Source organism: Pinus tabuliformis, chromosome 6 (genome assembly GCF_031772625.1).
Source record: "Pinus tabuliformis cultivar Carrire ecotype Pingquan chromosome 6, CPIR1, whole genome shotgun sequence".
Taxonomy (NCBI): domain Eukaryota; kingdom Viridiplantae; phylum Streptophyta; class Pinopsida; order Pinales; family Pinaceae; genus Pinus; species Pinus tabuliformis.
The window spans coordinates 975,703,393-975,727,705 of NC_142292.1; the positions used below are offsets into that span (position 1 = coordinate 975,703,393).

General features: G+C 44.0%; 1 protein-coding gene across 2 annotated transcripts in view; it reads right to left on the reverse strand.

Moving 5' to 3' along the window:
- The window catches only part of LOC149262256 (Lycopene beta/epsilon cyclase protein), a 638,941-nt gene that overhangs the window by 55,369 nt on the left and 559,259 nt on the right, over positions 1–24,313 (reverse strand). Inside the window, exons 12-15 of one of the 2 annotated variants that reach the window (XM_089423775.1) lie at positions 4,293–4,360; positions 4,045–4,158; positions 3,892–3,927; positions 3,650–3,736 (exon numbers count right to left, since the gene is read on the reverse strand). In XM_089423775.1, coding sequence (XP_089279901.1) covers positions 3,650–3,736; positions 3,892–3,927; positions 4,045–4,158; positions 4,293–4,360 — 305 coding nt within the window. The remainder of the gene's footprint in view (positions 1–3,649; positions 3,737–3,891; positions 3,928–4,044; positions 4,159–4,292; positions 4,361–24,313) is intronic. The other variant, XM_089423779.1, reaches the window with a different exon arrangement.

Here is a 24,313-nt window from a genome sequence, read left to right on the forward strand (position 1 = left end):
GGTCCCTGTACGGCATGGCTATCTCTGGCCTCCCCATCATCCTCGTCATCCTCTTCTCCACTGCTCTCAGAGAAGACCTCAATAAAATGTGCTTTGCCAGCAGGCTGCAACACATGTATGTCCCGGTGCCCACGACTCCTAACATGTGAAGCACAACCGCTTCTTCTTCAGCTCCCTCTTGGCATCATCATCAAGTTGTACTTGTCCTGGATTCCCCTTTGGAGGTGGATTCCTTACGTCCTTCCCCTTAGACTGGAAAGTCTATCTCTGGGGGTAAGGTGTCCGGGTCCTGGGTAAGACATCCTGTAAGTCTCGGGTCCTATTGATAGCGTCCTGGAGTGTGGCTGGTCTAGTGGATTGGACTAGACCCTGAAGTGGCTCTGTTAACCCCTCAACATACATATAGACCCTCCGCGTCGTGGATAGGGCTGGCACCATCATGGAGACCCTCAAGAAATTTGCAATGTAGGTCTCTGGGCTCCCTGTCTGTTTGAGCCTCGTCAGCTCAACAAAATGCTGCTTTGGATCCCTCCGGTCAAATCGCTCCATCAATCTCCTGGTAAACTCAACATATGTTGTCACTGTAGAGTGCCCGAGTGTAACCATCCCATGAAACCACCAATCCTGGGCCTCACCATCCAAATGCAATGTTGCCACCTTGATGGCTTCTGTCTCCGACATCTGGTTAAGTTGGAAATAAATGTCCAGCTTCTCCACCCAAGACTTTGCCGAGCTGTTCGATGAACCATCAAACGTAGGCAAGTGGAATCTACTCGCTGCACGGTGGATGTCACCATCATGGTAATGTCGGTACCCTCTGTGATGGTCGCGGGGTCTTCTATCCCGCTAGAGCTGAACAAAATCTTTGAATGAGAGGGCGTCCCTGAACTCCTGTGCATAGGCCTGGTACTCTGCAAAATAATCGCCCATATGTCCGGGCTCTGCCACCTGCTGGGCTACGGCCCCCGTGTCTGCTCCTAAGAAAGTGGGCATGGTAGAGCATGTAGGGGCATGTGAGGCCACCTGCTACGCAGTATCACGCTGCTTTGGCAAATGGTGGGATGCGCCTGATCCCTCACCAACCTGGAAAACCCGTGGGCTCTCACGCTGTCTGGCCTCTACTGCCGTGAATCTCTGCCTCATCACCTCAATCTGCCTCAATAGATCCTGCACTGGTTTGAGGAGCATATCCGCAAATCTCTTCCCGTCATCATTTGCCATCGGAGCTTCCTGCTCTGCGTCCACCACAGGCTCCCTCTGCTCCGTGTCCACTACAGGCTCCTCCTGTTTTGCGTCTACTATCGGAACACAGTCTCCCTCTCCGTAAGTGTTCTCCAACCTACACCCAGAGTCTTTGTATCTCCGATCCTCTGTAATAGATATAGGGTTTTTCCCCTGGTGTCATAGATTGCTAGCTCCACACGAATATACCTCAAACACAAGCAAACTCCAACCAGAGATGGACTAGGAGGGCATTTACCAAATATGTCGCCTCTAAAAGAGGACAAGATCCGGAGGCTACCTAGTCCTTTCCAGACTCTGTCTAAGAGTATAATAGACACACACAAGTGTTATAATAGCCGAGAATGCTCAAAGAGATACAAATAACAATGATACGATATATATCAAATAAACCATAAGCAGATACACAAGAAATGCCGAGAGAATGCTAAGCCATTTTATTATACTGAGTAATAAAATGAGTACAGGAGGTGATCAGGAAGATGGCACCTCTACTTGCACTAGGCAAGTGAAGAAATACACTTAGAATAGTGAAGGAATGGACCCTCTCTGATCTGCGTCCAAGCTGTTGGGACATTGTTATGCTGTTGCTGCTACTAGAAATCAAATGAGGATTTGGGGCTGCTCCCCTCCTCAGAAAAGGCTGAAACTCTGGAATCGGACTCTACTCAAGAAACCCAGAAAAACCCAGAAAGCTCTCCTGGAATGGCCGACCCCTGAAAATCACCCCCTTGGGGTTCTGCGCAGTCTCTCAGTGCTTTGCGCTGCCACTGAATGCAACCCTCCAAAAATATGCCTAAAACCCCTGCCAAAAACTCTCCAGCTGCAAGGGCTGATCCCCTGCTCTACCTCCCAGCACCAAACCAGAACTGCGTCCCTCTCTCAGTGCTGCGCAGTCCTCCAGAACTGCGTCCCTCTCTCAGTGCTGCGCAGTCCTCCAAAATGCTGATAAACTATTGCTGAAATGCTGAAGTATCTACTGCTGAAATGCCAATGGAAATACCTTGCCCGAGCAGGCACTCAAAGTCCCCCGGGGCTAAGGGTGAGATATTCGAACGAAGACACTCAATGCACTAAACAGTGCTGCAGACTAACTAAATAGCCAGCGTGCTCTAAGTCGAAATGACTATCACAAATGCTCATAACTGAATGATCAAAATGAGGGGGCTCCTCTCTCATTTATAGCCCTTGCCTCTCTCAATCCCAAGGCTCACCTCCTCCTGCGTGATTCCCCTCTTGCCACATGTGTCTTCCCTCCTGCGCAGTCCCTCCATGTGTCTGCGTGGGCTCCATTTCTGCGTCCCCCCTTTGGCCCCCTTGGCTCCCCTTTAAGTCACAACGTTGTGCTACTAGGAAGTGACTTTTTATTCTAAAAGTGAGTTATGTCCCCCTTCCTTACTTTTTTATTTACAAAATAACTATAGAAGGCAAAATTTGGACAAAATCGAATATTCCAATTAGCCATGGCTAATTAGGAATATTACATCTGAATGATTCTGAAGATGCTGTTGATGTATTGCATGTCTCATTCTATCAAAATCTGCCCCTGTTATGCCAGCTGGAAACCCCACCAACTGCTAGACCACCTTTGACTGCTATTTTCTTGATGATGCCTTCATATTTTGGAAAAATTTCAACGTGGCTTGTCATCTATGAGTTTTGTTGAGTATTTTAAGACTAAGTTAACTTTTTGCCTTTTGAGACCACATTCATTGGGAAGCATAAACATACTAAAAAATTGTGAGACTGCCATGTTGAGAACTGTCTAATAAATATACCGTGGCCAAAGAATGCAACAAGCTCAATGGCACAACCAACTGGGAATGACATAGGTGCACTCGATGTGGGCTGGATTGGCCTCTACACTGGTGATCATCCCTAAAAACTTCTGGCTCTTCTAAACCATAAGTACCCTTGAGATCCATCCAAATTCCCCCGATCCTATACAGGACAAAATGACCAAGGACTTAGCTCAAAAGGACAGGCCATCAACGACCAAACTAGGCCTAGGAATATAGGGCCTCCACATGGGTTACAGGGCTTTTGACTTGCATTCTTTGGGATTATAATGGTTCTGCCAAAAATGAGGAGGTACATATGTACCCCTCCTGAAATCAGGGGTAATAGTCCTCGGTCTTCCTTTGTTGATTTGGTGATTATTTGGTACCATGCTTTGTTTTTCCTTATGGTTCCTTGGCTGAAATACTAAGTAATTCCATCAAGTTATAGATGAGCTATAATGAGGAAGTCTGCAAGGTCCATAGGAATTTCCTTGTCAGTTATAATGAGTTTAATTTTCAAATCAATCTGGCTTGGCATTTGTTTCTTGAGTTTAGAACGACAAAGACAAACTAACATTGCTGGATTTCATAACAACAACCAATTTAAGATAGCTAATATATAAAACCTGATAAAATATTGAAGGCAAGAGTTGAGGATATGTCAACATAATCAATCCAAGAGACTTCGCTAATGGTTTGAACTGTATTACGTCCTGAGTTCACAAACAAAGAACAAAGTGAGAAATTTAGTCTTCTTTGCCAGTTGGTCAAATCCTGATAGAATCTGAAAACAGACACAACACTTTATATTGATTCATCTGCCTAGACTCATGCTTCTGCTGCAAAAGGGACAGGTTTGGAACAGAACCTGAAGAAATGGACGTAGGACTGGATCTCCCAGCCTCTGAAAGGAATGTAATTCATAACAATCAGCTCCTGTCATCTTGATTATTCTTAAATGTGCATCTTTTATATCTGTAAGCCAAATGAAATGCCTATCACGGATTGTTAAAGAATGAACCTGCATGCATTTAAAGTTCGCTGAGAGGAGATCATTAATGAAGTCTGGAGAAACATTGTCATATGGCTGGGCAGACATTGCTTTCTGAAAGAGCCAGGCTGCACTTAGATTGGGCTGGAAGAGTAATTGACCCATGGATTCCACAGCCAACAAAGAGGTTCAGTCATTTGATTCCACAAAACAATAACTTCTGATAAATACCGTTCAAACTTGAAAAACATACTGTAAGGTATGGAAAAGAATACAACCATATAAGGATTGAGCAGAGATAAACTGTATGAATCAAGCAAATTTGCAGTGATTGCCTCATGAATTCCTGCAAACAATTTAGAACAAGTTCAAAACTATGCATTCAGTAGCGATTTAGATACAGCTATAAACCCCTGACAGAAGAATATTGCTTGCCTGGACACTGTCCCAAAAGTTATTTTGTTCACAGCAAACACTACAGATTGGGAAAATAAATGAAGATGCTTTTTTGCTAAGTGAAGATTCAGGACATGTAGCAGGCTACTCAAAAGCTGAAGAAGCTCAAGATAATTATGGATGTAGAAAAATGGATTGTCAACGCAAGATTCAATAGAATATGAGAAACAACATAAACAATAGTACTATACATTAACAAAGATATGAGGGTTTTGATATGCTTATATCTACCCTAATTATGAGTAGTTAATAAAAAAAAATATTTGTGTTGCTTCTTTAATCTAATCACTCATCTTGGGGTACTATTTTATGTATTCTAGAATGATTTTTTTTTCTTAAGAAAAGCTCCCCATTTTTTGTCTTGAGTCCATCTCTTGGGATGTGTCACTTAAGGGCTTATCATGCAGACCCACATGAAATGATGCACAAAGAATTGAAGCTGGTTTAGTTGTGGTAAACCCACCAAACTACCACTGGATGGCAGTCCGACCTGTTACCGCTCAAATGTGATATTCCCACTTAGCAATATTGCTAAGGGGAAATATCAATTTTGCCAATTTTGTCATATTTTGCACTTTCACTTGGGAAAAGTGGGTTGCTGGACCCCACTTGAGTTTTGGAGCTAAGGCAAGAGCACAACTTAGGAGAAAACGAAAAAATAAAATGGTTAGTGGATGGTGGGGACCACTCCAATGAGAAAATATGCTCCCCTCTTGGAAATACACATTTCTTGGATGGAAAGGATGAAGGGTTTGATGGCTGGGCTCCACGTGGGCAAATGGGAGACACAATGACAAAATAGGAGGCACTCATTTTGGGCATCTTTGATCATTTGAACATTCACTTTGACTAGCACGCTTGAGCTAGAAGCCAAGTCTGCATGCGCTGTTGAGCACAAGAGATTTTCAAGCGAGAATCTCACCCTTGCTTCGGTGGACCTCGAGTGGCAGCTCTTGGAGGGAGTATCCATCATCTTAAGATCAATCCGGAAGTGTTGCAGTGTGTTTGTGGAGTGGGATTAGCAAAGACTAGGTAGGGCCATCACAATTCTATTTCGTGCCACATGTGCGACACAAGGAGAAAAAGGAATTTGGGGCTAAGTTTCGTGGAGGAGTTTCGAAGGAGAATGCTGAATATCTCAGCCATTTTGGGGGCATTTAGCAGCATCATTTACTGGTGGGTCAAAATACCTAGTAGCTGGAGGAGCTAGTAAAAATTGGGCCGAAATACCGATGTCAACATTTGGCCAATTCCTTCGTGGGTTTTTGTGGGTTATTGGAAGAGAGTCCAATGTTAATTTCCCATATTTTTCTGAACACCGTAAGAGGTCCTAGTAGCCATTGTTTGCAGCCAACATTGTAGTTTTCACTTTTCAGAGGGACAGTGCAAAGCTTTGTTGGGGACAACTACACTTGTGTCCAAGCAGCTGATTTCATCATCTAGGCATTGTTAGCTTGCCTTGGGTAAGCCCAAGTGCATGCATTCTGATGTTATCTTGTACCCCGCATTTATATTAATAAAATGGCTCAGCTTAGCGCAGATTATGACATTTTGTGTGTGTGTTTTTGCTATGTATGCTTTGTTTATCATTGTAAATTCCTTTTAGGAATATTACAGTGGTATCAGAGTTCATAGTCTTGGCTCAACTTGTGGGAGCAGTGTCAGTGTATGGTTTCCCATGGGTTAGTCTCTACTTAGGGAAAAGTGTCCAAAATAATTATTTTCCTAAGTGTGGCTCTATAAAGTGAAAGTGCCTTTATAAGTGGTAAAGTCAATGTTAAATTATAAAGTGAAAAGTGACTTTAGACATAAAGTACAATGTGGCTACTTTATTTAATGGGTGAGTTAAAAAATAGAAAGTGAGAATTAAATGCACATTTATTCTCATCCTTTGATCTAAATGAATCTGAGCCATTAGATTTTAGGGTTGCCCAAAAGTCATTTAGGGAAACAAAAGGGGGAAAAGAACAGAAAGACTGCATTCATTCTTCATGAGCAGATTGGAGAAAGGAGGCTGAGAGCTGGAGAAAAGTTCTAAAGGAGAAATTTCTTGCAACAAGCTAAAAGAGTGATTTCTGGGCAAAGCTGGGCACAAAAATCAAGGCAGAGAAGACAACAGAAAGTACAATACGAACATCATTTAATGTTTTGAGCTGCATGCCGTTCGAGAGAAGTTTTCTAAAAAAAGAAAAAAATCCGTACAATACATATTTTCAACTTCAAGTGGGCACGAAAATCGAGACAAAGTGGGCACAGTTTTCAAGGAGTTTTGCGCTGAAGAGATAAGTTGCATTTTGTGTTGTCTGCAAATGTATTTTTTCTTGAACTTGAAAGATAAATAAATTTGAAGAGCTCTCTAACACGTTTTCCCTGGAGAAGATTGAAGGGGTTTTGCCTGGGTCTAAGTTGACCAAAAATCTGTGTATTTTTATGCGTGTTTCTGGTTTGTTTATGTCCATATTTACTTTCATCATGCATTGACACTCGCATGTGTTTTAATCTGAAAATTCCATTTCCAGAATTGTATATGTTGAATGTATGCTTATGGGAAAGGGCATTTAACTAAATGGGAGTGATAAGGTGAAATTAAAATCGGGTTGGGATTGCAAGAAACTTTTTAGTCATCAAATTTCAACATGGTATCGAAGCTACACGCTGAAAATTGCAGTTTGAACAACAGATAGTAGTTTGGGATAGCAAACAGTGGTTTGGACTGTAGGAATTTACAGGGTAAGTTCCTCAGACATAACACCAAATGACACCGCTCACAACCAGATCGCAGATCAATACACCAGTATTTTTGACGTGGTTAAAACCCTCAAAGAGGGAAACAGTCCACGGCCTGAGCCAACGCGGCCACTTCAGGCAATTTATTAATAAAAGAATGAAAATTTACATAAGCTTCTCTCATAGACGGATTACCCTACAAATGACCCTCCATGCGCTTTAAATAGAAATCATGGACCAATCGGGTGTCAAGCCACGGATCAAGTGTCGGTAATACCGAGGAGAGAATGAACCGTCGGATCACTACATATCGTGACCGTCGGATTGTAAGTTACAAAATGTACATAGTAAAGAAACACACTTTACCTAACCCTATACTAGACCAAGTTGTACTTAACTATTTCCTATGTGTTGGAATATCCTAACATCCCCCCTTAAGAAAAACTTGGGATAGGATTGAAGGATTTACAAATATGACACAATAGGAGAAGGAAGGAGGCACTAGAGCCTATCCCCCCTTAGTGACAACTTCCTGAACTCCAACCATAAATTGAAGTTTAGTGAACTTCGCCTCTGTGAGAGCCTTTGTGAAGATGTCTGCAACTTGATCATCTGTTGAACAATATTGCACTTCAAGAACATGGTCGTGAATGAGCTTTCTGATGAAGTGCATGTGCAGTTCAATGTGTTTGCTGCGCTGATGTTGGACTGGATCTTTGCATAGTTGAATGGCACTTTGATTATCACACCAAAGTGTAGTCGGATGCTGTTGCTGAAAGCCAAAATCTGACAGGATCTGACGAAGCCACAAGGCTTCTTTACTAGCTTCTACGACACCACGATACTCTGCTTCTGCTGATGAAAGAGAAATGGCACCTTGTTTCTTGCAAGCCCATGTAATAGGTCTTGAACCAAGAGTGAACACATAACCGGCAGTAGACTTCCGATCATTAGGGTCAGCAGACTTGTTTTTGGCCATGTGATAAGAAGCTCCAGAATCAATGAGCCACTCATGAGAATGAGAAGAAGAAGATACATTTAATGCATAATCAGACCGAGATGATTGACAACCACATGCAGAAAGTGCCATTCCTGAAGATGAAGTTGAAGTTGAAGAATGCTCCAAATGGATGTTATGTTTCTTCATCACTGCTTCCAAGGCTTCCATCTTCTTAAAGCATTTGGATTCTAAGTGCCCATCTCGATTACAAAAGTTGCAATGTCTATCAGTCTTCTTCCATTTGTTTTTATTTGTCTTATCATTTTGTTGAAATGATTTTTCATTTTGAGGTTGAGATTGCTTAGGACCCTTGTTTGGTTTAGGACCATTCTTTTTAGGATATGACTTCTTAGGATTCTTTGAATTTGGTCGCTGCTGGGCGGCTAACGCTTTCTTGGAAGAGTTTCCAAGATTAAGAAGACCAAGGTGTAAGAGTTTTTCTTGTTCTTTTATTAAAAAATCACAAAAAGAGTCAAAGGAAGGGGACTTGTAGTCTGTTCCTTGAGAAATGAAGGCTTCTCTTGTAGAATGGAAGGTGGAAACAAACACAGAGTAGGCTGGTCCCAACTTAGTAAGAATGGAAAAGATAAGGTTACTATCTTTTTTCTTAACCTTAACACCTTTCAAGAGATATCTAAGGGTCTTGAACTTGGACAAGAAATCTTCAATGCAAGAAAAATTATTAGGGTCCAATGTAAGCAACTCATTTTCAAGTTGATGGGCTCTAAGTTCATTTTTAATCCCAAAAACTTTATTGATTTGTTTCATTGCTTCATCAGGAGTATCAAGTTCTGCAATATGGAATCTAAGATCTGGAGAAATAGACATCTCTATCAATCCACGTGCTTGATCTTGCCTATTTTCCCATTTAGTAGCCTTATCTTCATCCTTCGGTTTCTTTTCTTGACCTGAGGCTATTCTGTAGAGACCTTTACTTCTAAGTAAATCCTCAATGTAGGACAACCATTGGAAGTAGTTGGTGCTGTCAAGGGTAACTTGGTATTGACTTTCCATTTCAACGGAAACTGAAGCTAAAGATGTTGAAACTAAGTGTTCCAATGGATAGATCTCGAAAAATTAGGCTGGTTTAAAAAAACGGCTCTGAAAACGGCTTCCGGATGAAGAAGTTATGGCTTTTTGAAAAAAAGTTGTTGAAGATGCCGACGAAGTGCGGGAATGTGCGGAAATGAAAAATCCGCCCTCACAAAAAGGAGATTTGAACCCAAGACCTCTACTCTCTTAAAATAGCTTTGAACCAATTGAGCTATACAAAAAATTTGAGAGAGAGAGAGAGAGGGGGGGTTGATGCTTTGGGTTGCGTGCTTGCTTTGAGAAAGCTCTTTTTCCCTACAAAACAAAAAACACAAAACCCAACACGGACATGCAAAGAAAACGAACCTTACGGCTCGAAGTTAGCTTTAGCCGGAAACTAAATATTTTCCTCAATGTTTCTGATTTTCTGAGATCACACTAAGGCGCAGGGAAAAGAGCATACGCATGAGAAAAATCCTTCCTTTCTGTTTCTGATTTGCCCAGATCGCACAGAGTCGCAGGGCAAAGAGCATACGTAGAAATGAAAGGTATAGATCCGGTAATAAAAAAAGCTAAATAAACTGAAACCGAAATAAACAGAGAGAAAATAACTGTAAACTGCAAATAAACACTGTATACCTCCAGATCTTAAAAATGACGCAACTTGGGCTACCGGAAACCTTTTCGCGTGAAACGAAAGGGGTTCCTCACTGGAACAGATGCTCCCAACACAATAGAGCAGTCCTCTCGGCCCGAAAGTAGTCAGAAACAGTAGATCTGGGAAACAACAGTCGGATGCAGTTCTACCGGCTTCAGATTTGGATCACCAACGGACGCGGCCCTCAAATAGCTCTGATACCATGTAGGAATTTACAGGGTAAGTTCCTCAGACAGAACACCAAAAGACACCGCTCACAACCAGATCGTAGATCAATACACCAATATTTTTGACGTGGTTAAAACCCTCAAAGACGGAAACAGTCCACGGCCTAAGCCAACGCGGCCACTTCAGGGAATTTATTAATAAAAGAATGAAAATTTACATAAGCTTCTCTCATAGACGGATTACCCTACAAATGACCTTCCATGCGCTTTAAATAGAAATCATGGACCAATCGGGTGTCAAGCCACGGATCAAGTGTCGGTAATACCGAGGAGAGAATGAACTGTCGGATCACTACATATCGTGACCGTCGGATTGTAAGTTAGAAAATGTACATAGTAAAGAAACACACTTTACCTAACCCTATACTAGACCAAGTTGTACTTAACTATTTCCTATGTGTCGGAATATCCTAACATGGACAACAAACTGATATTTTGGGACAGCACGGTGAAATTCACACAGACTAAACTTTTGGGACAGCAAGGTGTGCTGGAAAGTTCATCTCTCCTTTTTCTTGGTTTTGTAAATTTTAGACAACAGTCATGGCCATGTTCTTAGGATAGAGGACAGACTGGATGGGATATCCAACTATGCCATTTGGAAGGACAAAATTTAGACAGTGTTTGAGGAGGCAACAATTTGGGACATAGTGCGGCAAGTGGTTGTACCTCCTACTGTTGTAGATGAACTTGTTGAATTCACAAAAAATAATGCAAAGGCAAAAAGGATTTTGATGGGCAATCTAAAGGATCATGTGGTTCCTCAAGTGAGAGCAAACACATATACATATCAGATGTGGACATCCCTAACCACTCTCTATCAGAGTACCAATGAGAGCAGGAAGATGGTACTCAAAGAACAATTGAATAACATTAAGATGACAAAGGCTGAAAGCGTAGTTCATTATCTTGGTAGGTCATACAGGTAAGTGATGATTTGATTGCTATTGGTGAGGCAGTTGCACCCATAGAGTTAGTCAGGATAGCTATAGCAGGACTTCCTAAGCCTTGGGAGGTTTTTGGAGATGCTGTTACCTCTAGGGAGAATCTTCCCAATTGGGAGAGATTCTAGGATGATTGTGTGCAGCATGAGATACAAAACACTGGCAGTGGTGGGGTGAAGATAGAACATGAGGAGGATGTAGCCTTGACAACCAGGGGGAAGAAACAAGGGAAGGCCAAGAAAACGGCCTCATCAGATGGGGCTAAGGGAAAGGAGAAGAAGAAGAAGAAGGATACGGATATGTCCAAAGTCAAATGTTGGGCATGTCAGAAGATGGGACACTATGCTGCTGCGTGTCTTGAGAGGAAGAACAAGGGGAAGAAGGGCACTGCAGCTTCAGCAGAGGTGAAGCAGTTTACTTCACAGTTTGACCAAGACTTTGCATTTATTACTTCTACATCTAGTAGGAGTACATCATCTGATGTGGGGTACATAGATAGCGGGGCTTCCTGCCATATGAAAGGTGCATGGGAGTTCTTTTCAGAGCTTGCAGAGAGGGCACTTGATATTGAGATTGTACTAGGAGATGACCGCACTATGAGAGCTATTGGTGTGGGGATTGTGACCTTTGAGAGAGAGTCTTTGCCTCCTTTGAAGGTCACGGATGTTTTGTATGTTCCGGGGATGAAGAAGAACTTGATTTCAGTGTCTGCTATGGAGGAGAAAGGGTTTGATGTCACTTTCTCATAAGGGCAGGTATTGATACATCCTAGGGGAGCTTCCATCACTTCGGCCAAAGTGATTGGAGTCCGCTCTGGGAAACTATACAGGTTTATTTTTTAGTCGGCAAAAGCATTGGTGAGTAGCACATCTGGTAGCACTCACACTAGTACCACTAGCAGTAGAGACTTGTGCGAGTTATGGCACCGGAGGATGGCGCATATGCATCATGGAGCTTTGAGAGTACTGAGGGAGATCACTATTGGAGTTCCTGATTTCAATGTCGAGCATTATGAGGTTTGCAGAGGGTGTGCTTTGGGCAGGTACACCAAGTTAGCATTCCCAGCGAGCGACTGCAGATCTACAGGTATACTAGACTTGATTCATACTGATATTAGTGGTCGTATGTCTCATGTGTCTTTGGGTGGTTATGAGTATTATGTTATATTCATTTATGACTACTCTAGGAGGACTTGGATATATTTCCTGAAGACCAAGGGTGAGGTCTTCTGTCGCTTTAAAGAGTTCAAAGCTCTTGTGGAAAAGCAGACAGCTAGGAAGATTCGGGTCTTGAGGTCAGACGATGGTGGTGAGTACACCGATGGTGGGTTTTCCGACTTCTATGCATAGGAGGGCATTAGGAGAGAGTTCACGGTTCCTTACAACCCCAGCAGAAGGGGGTGTCTGAAAGGAAGAATAGAGCTATTGTTGGGGCTGCTAGAGCGATGATTCATGATTATGGGTAGCCTTTGCTTTTGTGGGCTGAGGCCTGCAATACTGTTGTTTATCTTCAGAACAGGAGTCCTCGTAGAGTATTGGGGAATATGACTCCGAAGGAGGCTTTCACTGGAGAAAACCCTCATGTGGGACATCTTCGTATCTTTAGATGTCTCACATATTCTTATATCGCCAAGGAGAAGAGGACGAAGCTGGAACCCATGGAAGAGAAGGGTATCTTTATGGGTTACAGCGAGACTTCGAAGGCCTATCGGATCTTCATTCCTTCTAAATGGAGAGTGGTGATTAGGAGAGATGTGAAGTTCGAGGAGGAGAGGGCCTATCGGAGATCACGGGAGTATGATGAGAGAGAGTCACACACTTCTCCTTAGCAAGGAGGTCAGGTACAGGGAACAAGACCTCAGGGTTCTGGATTGACTGGTATAGGAGGTACTTTAGTGTCAGTGACATCTGGGGTACCAGTGGTGATTTCACCGAAAACTTCTTTAGGGAGTCTATAGGTGCAGAGTTCACATGGCACTTTAGCTAACACAAGCATAGGTGCCAATACAGGTTCTTCGAGGACAAGTGTTGGTACAGGCACACCAAGGTTAGTTGGTAGACCTTCAAGTTCACTAGACTGGGGGGCAGAGGATGAGGTTCCGTATGGGGAAGCTTTTTCAGGGAAGAGGAGGCCCAAGTGGCTTCAAGATACCCTGACGGAAGCAGAGACTGTTGGTCCTCCGAAGAGGGTGAATAGGGACAATGTGCCACCTGAGCAGTTTTGCAGTTATGTAGCCAAGGCTACCAGCATTGTTGACTCTGAGCCTACTAGCTATGAGGAGGTTGCCAACCAGGAGGTATGGAGAGAGGCTATGGTGGAGGAGTATGCCTCTATCATTAAGAACAATGTCTAGGAAGTGGTGCTTAGGCCTGAGGGCAAGCCAGTTGTGACTTCCAAGTGGCTCTACAAGATCAAGCATGTTGCGGATGGTAGTATTGAGAAGTTCAAGGTGAGGTTTGTGGCTAGAGGGTTCTCACAGATAGAGGGAGATGACTATGATGAGACCTTCGCTCCCGTAATTCGGTACACTGCTATCCAGTCCCTTATTTCTATTGTTCCAGAAATGGGTTGGTAGATCCATCAAATGGATGTGAAGGTTGCATTTCTAAATGGAGTTATAGAGAAGGAGGCGTATGTTGAGCAGCCACAGGGCTTTGAGGTACTTGGGCGGGAGAGCCATGTACGTCAGTTGAGGCGAGCACTCCATGGACTTAAGCAAGCTCCAAGAGCTTGGTATTCTAGGATTGATATCTACTTGCAGCAGATGGGTTTTGTTGATTGGGGTAGCATCGGATGTGCTCTAGCCATGAAATTTGGTGGAGAGGCCGGCGCACATAAGATCTCCAATACCCAGAAAGGGATTGGGCAGATTCTAAACACATCAGGAGATATTAAAATAATTAATATTTTTAATGAAGTCCCTAAGTCTAAACTTAGGGAAAATAAAATATTAATGTGTATTAATATGAATCTGTGTTAGAATGGTCCAGAAGAAATGGATCAAGCCAGATCTAAGATTAGTCGTTGATTAGGGACTTAATATCGGCCATTGAGATGTCAACAGGAAAAGTATAAGAGGAGGCTTGAGGGTCACTTGGAGAATACACCAGATGATCAATCATTCTATTCTCTAGAGTGGGGTTTGCTAAGAGAGATATAATTAGTGATCAGGAGATGTAGCTGAGGGGAATTTGAATACAAAGAAACAAAGAGGTAGAGATAGTGCCGGGAGAGCAGCACAGTAGCTGGGGAGAGTGACACAGAGCCAGCCAGGGCTCACGCAGGGCCACGTGGAGGTAGTTGGGAGCTGCACAGAGCCTCAGAGAGGCCATCATTGCTGACGCAGAGGGCCAGAGGGCTGACGCAGGGCCTCCTAAGGCTGACGCAGCACCATCGCTGGGCAAAGAGGGGTTGACACAGTCCAGCGAGAGGCTGACGCTGGGGTTCTTGGGGCAGATTTGCGCTGAGTAGCTGCCGGAAGGATTATCCGGGGTTTCATCCAAGAGATTTGTCAGAAACTGAGAGGTATTACTGCCAAGGAAATTCTCTGTTGGGTAGGCCAATTTCGGCACCCAGATTGGCACCCAGATTGTACTCTGATATTGCTTAATAAGAAAACCCTCAGATAGCTGCACCGGTTTACCCACATTGGGTTTTTCCGGGGACATTGGTCCAAAAATAATGGTGTCATATGGTGCGATTGTTTCTGTTTCCTTTAGTTGCTGATCTGTAATATGTTGAGCATGCACTAGTGTTTATTTTCAGTGTTTACATTGTAAATAACTTGTTAGGTAAAATAACAAGTAGGTAGGAATAAATTAGATAAAGTGAATGGAGGGTTTCTAACTGGTAGACTTAGAAACTTCAACATGGTATCAGTGCGTGATTGCAGATCACAGGAGGACTAAGGACATTAGCCGAGCAGAGCAATAGCAACAAAAAATAGTTGTCTCGAGGTGACAAAAGTTGTTTCTAGCAAAGCAGCAAGAAGGGAAGGGTGATGTAGTGCCTGCGTCATCAAGGGTGAGCCGAGAAGAGGCAACGCAAAAGATAAGGAAGGCAAAAGGAGCCTCACGCAGAGCCACGCAGTAGCTGGGAAGGCTGACGCACTTGGCTGAGGAGGCTGGGTCGCTAGTGCCGATATTGCGCAGAGCCTAGGAGCTCTCACCTTCAGGTTGCTGGGGTTTAGAAGAATGTGGGAATATTGCAAAGTGGAGCAGGTGAGGTACTGTAGTCAGAACAGTACCTGACAGAGCAAGGCCAGAGGAGTTGCTACCGAGGAACCTGGATCAGTGGTGCGGTTGCACAAGACGATCAGAGCAAGGGGCAGCTCGATAGAGGCAGAATGATTTCCAAGAGGGAAATTAGGACTCAGAGGGAGTCTGGAAGAGAACTTCCAGACGAGATGTAGAGACTCAGAGGAGTTGAATAGAGAACTTCCAGGAGGGAAGTAGAGGAGCATCATGGCACTACACAGAGTAAGAGACCAGGATAGACTGGACGGAGCGTCGAACTTCGTAGTCTGGAAGGCCAGAATCTTATCTGTACTTGATAGAAATCGTGTCAAGAACTTCGCCTTGAAGGTAATAGCTATCCCAGTCGACCCCAATGTAACGACAAGTATGGGGAGGCAATGGCGAGGGCCAAGAGCATCATCCTTGACGGCATCAAGGACCATTTAGTACCACACATTGCCGAGAAATGGCATATGAGATGTGGGAGGCCCTCAAGAAATTGTACCAACATACTTTTGTGCAGAGAAGAGTGCTACTTGAGAATTAGTTGAGGTCATATCAGATGAAGAAGGGAGAACCGATTGACACCTTCCTCGGAGGACTGAACAATATCCGAGATCAGTTGACTGCTATAGAAGCCACGCCGGATCAAGAGTTGATGGTGATGATGACCCTGAATGCAGTCTCAGAAGACTAGGAAGTATTTGTCTAGAGTATACTAGGCCGAGGGACACTTCCACCTTGGGATGAGATGTGGGCGGCTCTTTGCCAGGAAGAGATCAGACGACAGTCGAAGACGGGTAGCAGCAGCAAGGGGATCAAAGTCAAGCAGTAGGAGAAAGATGTTGCCCTAGCATCTAAGGGAAAGCAGGAGAAGCGGAAGAAGGAGGATCTATCCAAGATCAAGTGCTTCCACTGTGGGGAGCTGGGTCATTATGCGACCTAGTGTCCAAGGAAGAAGAGTAAGGGAGAGTCTTCCGAGACCAAGGCAGCGCCAACAAGGGCAGAGAAGGAAGTTTTGACAGACGATGACTGTGCCATGAGTGCACATGCACCACTTGAGCGGAAGTGGGGAGACATCAAGCTGTAGTCAGGCAAACTACAGGCGATGAGGGTTAGGATCCTCGACGTACCCAGCCTCTTGGATTAGACCTTGCTACAGGAGCCCCGAAGAGGAGTAGCAGGACCAGCTAAGTCGGGTAGAGACAGATGCGGATGGAGCGGAAGAGAGAGCTACAGTGCAGGAGTCCTGAGACAGCGCGAGGCTAGTAGGCTGCAACAGTGTGAGAGGCACAGGAGTGTTGCACTAGTGCGGGATGGCACAAAGATATGTGCAACGGTGCAAGATGCAGGGAGTTGTTGCAGCAACGCAGAAGTCAGAGAGTGAGCACTTGTCAGCGGCAGAGGGAGCTTCAACATCAGTGGGTGTCTCTAGCCCAACAGGGAGGTCAGGTTGGAAGATTAGTTAGTTACTTCTCAGTAACTGAGCTGCAGTGCCGCAATGGGCAGCACGATGCAACATGATGAGAGGAGGAGTAGTGCGGATGCAGTGCTGGGAGAAAGGACTAGCAGCGGCACGAATGCAGAGGAAGTTGTTGTACAGATGCAGCAGTGGTAGTGGCAAAACCATGGGCAGCAATACATGATGCAGCAGTGGCAGTGGCAGAACCATGGGCAGCAATACATGATGCAGCAGTGCAGAGGATGTTGGGAAGGAAGGCCTAACATGAGCACAGGTATCGATGTCGGATGATCAGAGTAATACTCAGTGAGGAGTATTGCGAGAACACAGTCCTCGCTAAGAGGGAGTGTTGATTTGGGGTAGCATCGGATGTGCCCTAGCCACAAAATTTTGTGGAGAGGCTAGGGCACATGAGATATCCAATACCCAGAAAGGGTTTGGGCAGATTCTAAGAAGATTAGGAGATATTAAAATAATTAATATTTTTAATAGAGTCTCTAAGTCTAAACTTAGGGAAAATAAAATATTAATGTGTATTAATATGAATCTGTGTTAGAATGGTCCAGAAGACATGGATCAAGCTAGATCTAATCTTAGTCATTGATTAGGGACTTAATCTCGGCCATTGAGATGTCAACAGGAAAAGTATAAGAGGAGGCTTGAGGGTCACTTCGAGAATACACTAGATGATCAGTCATTCTATTCTCTAGAGCAGGGTTTGCTAAGAGAGATAGAATTAGTGATCGGGAGATGCAGCTGAGGGGCATTTGAGTACAGAGAAACAAAGAGGCAGAGATAGTGCTGGGAGAGCAGTGCAGTAGCCGGGGAGAGTGACGCAGAGCCAGCCAGGGCTCACGCAGAGGTATCCCGGAGTTGCGCAGAGCCTCAGAGAGGCTAGTGTTGCTGATGCAGAGGGCCAGAGGACTGATGCAGGGCCTCCTAAGGCTAACACAGACCCATCCGGGGTGACGTAGTGGCATTGCTAGGCAGAGAGGGGCTGACACAGTCCAGAGAGAGGCTAACGCTGGGGTTTTTGGGGCAGATTAGTGTTGAGTAGCTGCCGGAAGGATTATTCGTGGTTTCGGCCAGGAGATTTGTCAGAAACTGAGAGGTATTACTGCCAAGGAAATTCTCTTGGGTAGGTCAGCTTTGGCACCCAGATTGTACTCTGATATTGTTTGATAAGAAAACCCTTAGATAGTTGCACCGGTTTTCCCACATTGGGTTTTTCCAGGGACATTGGTCCAAAAATAATGGTGTCATATGGTGTGATTGTTTCTGTTTCCTTTAGTTGTTGATCTGTAATATGTTGAGCATGCACTAGTGTTTATTTTCAATATTTACATTGTAATAACTTGTTAGGTAAAATAACAAGTAGGTAGGAATAAATTAGACAAAGTGCATGGAGGCTTTCTAACTGGTAGACTTAGAAACTTCAACAGGTTTCACGAAGAGTGACGCAGATCCGACCTATACTACATTGTTGTAGGGGATGATCCTCTCATCCTTGTGCTGTATGTTGATGACTTGTTCATTAATGGGACATAGAGACTAATTAGTGGTTGCAAGGAGGATCTTGCTATGGAATTTGAGATGAAGGACATTGGGCTGATGCATTACATTTTGGGGCTTGAGGTGTGGCAGGAGGAGGGGCATATCTTTCTGGGGTAGGGGCAGTATGTTGTGGATGTGTTGAGTAGATTTCACATGGTAGATTGTAGACCCATGTCTACACCTATGATCACCAACTAGAAGAAGCTTCATGCTTCAAATTCTAGTTTGGTGGATCCCACATTGTATAGGTAGCTTATTGGGTCCCTGATGTATCTGGTTAACACTAGGCTAGATATATGTTTTGCAGTGAACACACTTAGCGAGTTCATGGTTGAGCCTAGGAGGGTGCACTGGGTAGTTGCAAAGCACATTCTTCACTACGTGCAGGGGACTGTTGATTATGGTCTAGACTATAAGTGGGGAGATGGAGTGAGGTTGGCAGGGTACACAGATGCAGACTGTGTAGGGTGTGCTTCTGACAGGAATTTCAGGGTGTTGCTTCGAATTGGGTTCGACAGTTGTGTCGTGGTTTAGTCGAAAGAAAAAGTCAGTGGCTTTGAACTCTTCCGAGGCTGAGTATATGGCTACTAGCCAGGCTAGTTGTGAGGCCATTTGGCTTCGTAAGATATTGTATGGCCTATTTGATCAGGAGTTGAGACCAATGGTTATTCACTGTGATAATCAGAGTTACATTAAACTCACGGAGAATCCAGTGTTTCATGACAGGTCAAAACACATTGACATCAGATATCATTTCATCAGGGACTATGTTCAGAAGGGGGCAGTGAAGCTGGAGTATATATCAACAGATGAGCAGGTGGCCAATGTTCTCACGAAGTCCTTGCCAAGAGGCAAGCATGGTCATTTCAGGGACAAGAGGGGTGTGGTGAGAAACACTTTCCTCGGTAAGAGGGAGTGTTGATTTTTAATGTACCTTGGACAAGTGGTTTCCCATGGGTTAGTCTCTACCTAAGGAAAAGTGTCCAAATAATTCTTTTCCTAAGTGTGACTTTATAAAGTGAAAGTGACTTTATAAGTGGTAAAGTCAATGTTAAATTATAAAGTGAAAAGTGACTTTAGACATAAAGTACAATGTGGGTACTTCATTTAATGGGTGAGTTAAAAAATAGAAAGTGAGAATTAAATGCACATTTATTCTCATCCCTTGATCTAAATGAATCTAAGCCATTAGATCTTAGAGTTGCCCAAAAGCCATTTAGTGAAACAAAAAGGGGAAAACAAAAGAGAGACTGCATTCATTCTTCATGAGCAGATTGGAGAAAGGAGATTGAGAGCTGGAGAAAAGTTCCGAAGGATAAATTTGTTGCAGCAAGCTGAAGGAGTGAGTTTCTGGGCAAAAATGGGCACGAAAATCAAGGCATAGAAGACAACAGAAGGTACAACACAAACAACATTTAGTGTTGTTAGCTGCACGCTGTTCAAGAGAAGTTTTCAAAGAAAAAAATCTGTATAGTCCGTACAGGCAGGAAATTCAACCTCTACTTCAAGGGACCATCTTTGCCCCGCCCTAGGGAGGCTTTTCCACAGGAGTTTTCAGGAGTTTCGAGGCAACAACACACATTTGTAACCAACACAGAGAGGGGAGTGCATATTTCTGGGCAACCAAGAATCATGCAGAGGGAGTTTGAGACCAACAGGGACCGCATTTCTTGTTGGGAGGTCAGGGAGCTGAGGTAGCAGTATTGGGTAGGCATTTTTGCTGCAGCTTTCAGCTAGTTGAGCCAACATACCATCAATTCACATTTTTGGGCAGAGGGATAGCGTAGAGGCCACTCAGCGGAATTTCTTGGTGTTTGGGAGCAGCCAATCTGGGCCAAGAGTTCATCTGGGAAGTTAGTAGTTGGATAGCAGGGGTGAACCCAACATTTTGGAGGAGTTTGTAGAGGGATTTGTACGCAGTTTCCAGTGGGTCGAATTTGGCAGCCATAGCTAGGGTCAATGTTGCACTAATCGCGATTATATCATAAAATCACGAGTTTTTGAAATCGGCGATATTATCGGCCGATAAATACATGTATTTTTTTCGCGATTTTTTCAATAAATAAAAAATAAAAAAAAAATTATGAGGACGAGGTGACACAACCTACCCAAGCTACCCCTGTCACCAGTAGAGGACGTGGTCTACCTCCTAGTTCTTCAGCTTCTAGAGCACAATAGAGTCCACTGCCAACTCCACCAACATCTACATCTAGAGGGGTAAAGGAAATCAGTAGTATTAGACTTTAGTTATTTGGTTCATTTCATTGTATATGACATTATGACTCATGGTATGAGATACATTATTATATTTTTTGTTGATATTTTGAGGCTGAGTTGGGAGTCATGGGTCAGGACTTACTATCCAGGACATGATTCACTGTTATGTGTGATGTGGCACTAGAAATGATATTAAACATCTTATATATTAGTTCTTTTATTATATTTATGTGTCAATGTATCTATTTTATGTTGTAGATGCTTTAGATATTAAAAAAATTGAAAAAAATGAATATTTTTGTATGTTACGATTTTTACCGATTTTTTCCTGATTTTTATGATTTTTTCCGATTTTTTCCCCGCGCTGATTTAATGCCGATAACGATTAATGCAACATTGGCTAGGGTGAGGCTCCAAGGGGGTCGAAAAGCAGAAATCAAAACCAGCCAAATTCCCTTTTGGGTTTTTCTGGGTTTTCGCCAAGGAGTCCGACGTTAAAAGCATATAAACGTTTGAGTGGTTTTAGTGCACTTTCCAACCATTCGAAATTCAGCAGTGCAACAGTTTTTTGGGCAGCGCAGTGCAGATTGGTGCAGCAGCTGGGCAGCCTTCAGCTCAGCCATTTTCCTACCTGGGTTTGGTCCTACTTGTCCATTGAGACAAGCCCAGGTGCACCATTCCACTATCTATTGTATTTGGCTTGCAGAAATATAATAAAATGGCTTAAAAGTTCTTCATTTGCAGTTTTTCTGTGTGTGCTTGATGAATATTTCGTTTTTGTATTTTGCTGCGTAGAAAATTTGTTGTTATCACTTGTATTTCCTATTTAGGATCATTCAGAGCCTAGTTCTTGGCTCAGTTGTCGGGATTGTCTCCTATGAGAGAAGGGGACCAGCAAAACATCACCTATCGTAGATAGAGGTACAGGATCAGAGAAAGGGAGTTAGAGATTACTCCAGGCACGGAGGACAGGGGGAAAGCAGTAGCAGAAGAGGAGGAAATGACAGAGCCCAAGAGCAAGGAGGAGATGGCTTTCGACAACCTCTTGAGGGCCTTGAGTGACTTGGCCAAGGGGCAAAAAGACATGTTGGAGGAGATCAAGTCACAAAACAGAGAGAGGACCACGCCTAGAGGGTTTCTATGTGGGGAAACTTCTGGGGCCTCTTAGCCATTCGATCATCCCTCACTTGTGGACTCTCACTCCGTCCACCCCTATGATGTGTCCCAAATATAACATCTCCGTCAACCCAAACTCACACTTAGAGAGTTTGGCATAGAACTGCTACTCCTATAAGATATGCAATACTGTCTCAATGTGCTGGAGATGCTCCTCCCAAGTCCTGTTGTAAATGAGAATATCATCAAAGAATACCAACACAAACTTCCTCAAGTGATTACGGAAGATGTGATTCATGTAGGATTGAAATGTAGCAGGGGTGTTGGTTAGCCCAAAGGGAATCACCAAGAACTCAAAGTGCCCATAGTGACCCCTGAAGGCGGTCTTGGGAATGTCTTGCTCCCTCACGCGAATCTGATGGTACCCAGATCTCAAATCAATCTTTGAGAAGAACCGTGCTCCTATCAACTCATCCATCAACTCATCGATCCTGGGTATGGGGTACCTGTTCTTCAGGGTCTTCTTGTTTAGGGCCATGTAGTCAATGCACATCCTCAATGTACCGTCATTCTTCTTCACCAACACAACAGAAGAAGCAAAAGGACTCGTGCTCGGTTGAATGTGCCCAAGAGCCAGCAACTCCTGGATAGCCCACTCAATCTCATTCCGATAGGCCTTGGGGTGCCTATAGGGGGTGGTAATCACTGCCTGTATGCCCTACTCAAGCTCGATGGTGTGCTCAAACCCCCGATCTAGTGGCTGTCCTAGTGGAATCTCCCCAAACACTATGGAATATTGATCAAGGATGGACTGTATCTTTGGATGTACCCTCTACCCTATAGTCCCTGCCTCTGATGCACGCAGCTCCACTGCCCACTCTATGTGTCCCTTCCGAAAGACTGCCTCCATCTGATGAGCTGAAACAATCTGAGGCGGATATGTGTGTTGCCCCCGTATCTTCTCATGCCTCCCTGTCTTCTCATCATCCCACTCCATCTCTAGGGTCTTCCAATCCGTCGTGACCTTCCCTAGAGTGATAAGCCACTGAACACCCAGTATTATGTAATATCCCTAACCCAACAAAAACTCCAACCAAATATGTGCAAATGATATAATAACCCAGAAGTGATAAAATAACAGTGGAACAACATATAATAATGTACACTGGAAATATAAGCAGATACACAAGAAATGCAGCGAGAAATGCTAAGCCATTTTATTATACTGAGCAATAAAATGAGTACAAGAGGTGATTAGACAAATGGCACCTCGACTTGCACAAGGCAAGTGAAGAAATACTCTCAGAATGACAAGAATGGCCTCTGTGTGTGGATGTTGTTGTTGCTGCTAGAAAGCAAATGATGATTTGGGGCTGCTCCCCTCCTCGGAAAAAGCTGAAACTCTGGATTCGGGCTCTACTTAAGAAACCTAGAAAAACCCAGAAAGCTCTCCTGAAATAGCTGACCCCCGAAAATCACCCCTTGGGGTTTTGCGCAGTTCCTCATTGCTCTGCGCTGCCAGTGAAGGAAACCCCTCTAAACTCTGCCTGAAACTCTGCTTGAAACTCTGCCAAAATCCTCCAATAGGCAAGGGCTGGTCCCCTACTCAATCACCTAGCATAAATCCTCCTGCAAAACCCCAATCCAACACTACTGCCAAAAAGAACTGCATCCCTCTCTCAGTGCTACGGAGTCCTCCAGAAAGCTGATGAAACTGCTGCTGAAAATGCTGATAAACTACTGCTGAAACGCCAATGGAAATACCTTGCCTGAGCAGGCACTCGAAGTCCCCCGGGGCTAAGGGTGAGATCTCCGAACGGAGACACTCGATGCATTAAACAGTGTTGCAGACTAGCTAAACAGCCAGCGTGCTCAGAAGTCGAAACGACTAGCTCAAAATGCACATAACTGAATGATCCAAAATGAGGGGGCTCCTCTCTATTTTATAGCCTCTGCCTCTCACAGTCCCTAGGCTCACCTCCTCCTGCGTGATTCCCCTCTTGCCATGTGTCTTTCCCTCCTGCACAGTCCCCCCATGTGTCTGTGTGGGCCCCATTTCTGCATCCCCCTTTGGCCCCCTTGGCTCCTCGTTAAGTCACAACGTTGTGCTACTAGGAAGTAACTTTTTATTCTTAAAGTGAGTTATGTCCCCCGTCCTCACTTTTTTTTATTTATAAGTAACTATAGAAGGCAAAAATTGGGTAAAATCAAATATTCCAATTAGCCATGGCTAATTAGGAATATTACAGTCTCCCCCGGCAAAATGTTGCTTGTCCTCAAGCAACTGAAGTGATGGATGCTGCAAGATCTTCTCACTCTCCCAAGTGGCATCCTCATCTGGCAAATTCTTCCACCTCACCAAGAATTCCCGAACCGTCCTGCTCCGCAACTGCCTCTCCCTGGTATCAATAATAGCCTCCGGCTGCAATACCAAATGCCCCTCATCATCCATGGGTGGTAGCTCATCTGTCACTGTCACCTACTACCCCAATGCCTTTTTTAGGCATGATACATGGAAAACGTTATGAATCTTGCTGCCTTGGGGTAGCTCCAACTCATATGCAACCTGTCCAACCCTGCGTATCACTCTGTACGACCCATAAAAGCGGGGCTTAAGCTTCTCAGCCCCCTTCTGTCTTAGTGACGATTTTCGATATGGCTGTAACCGTAG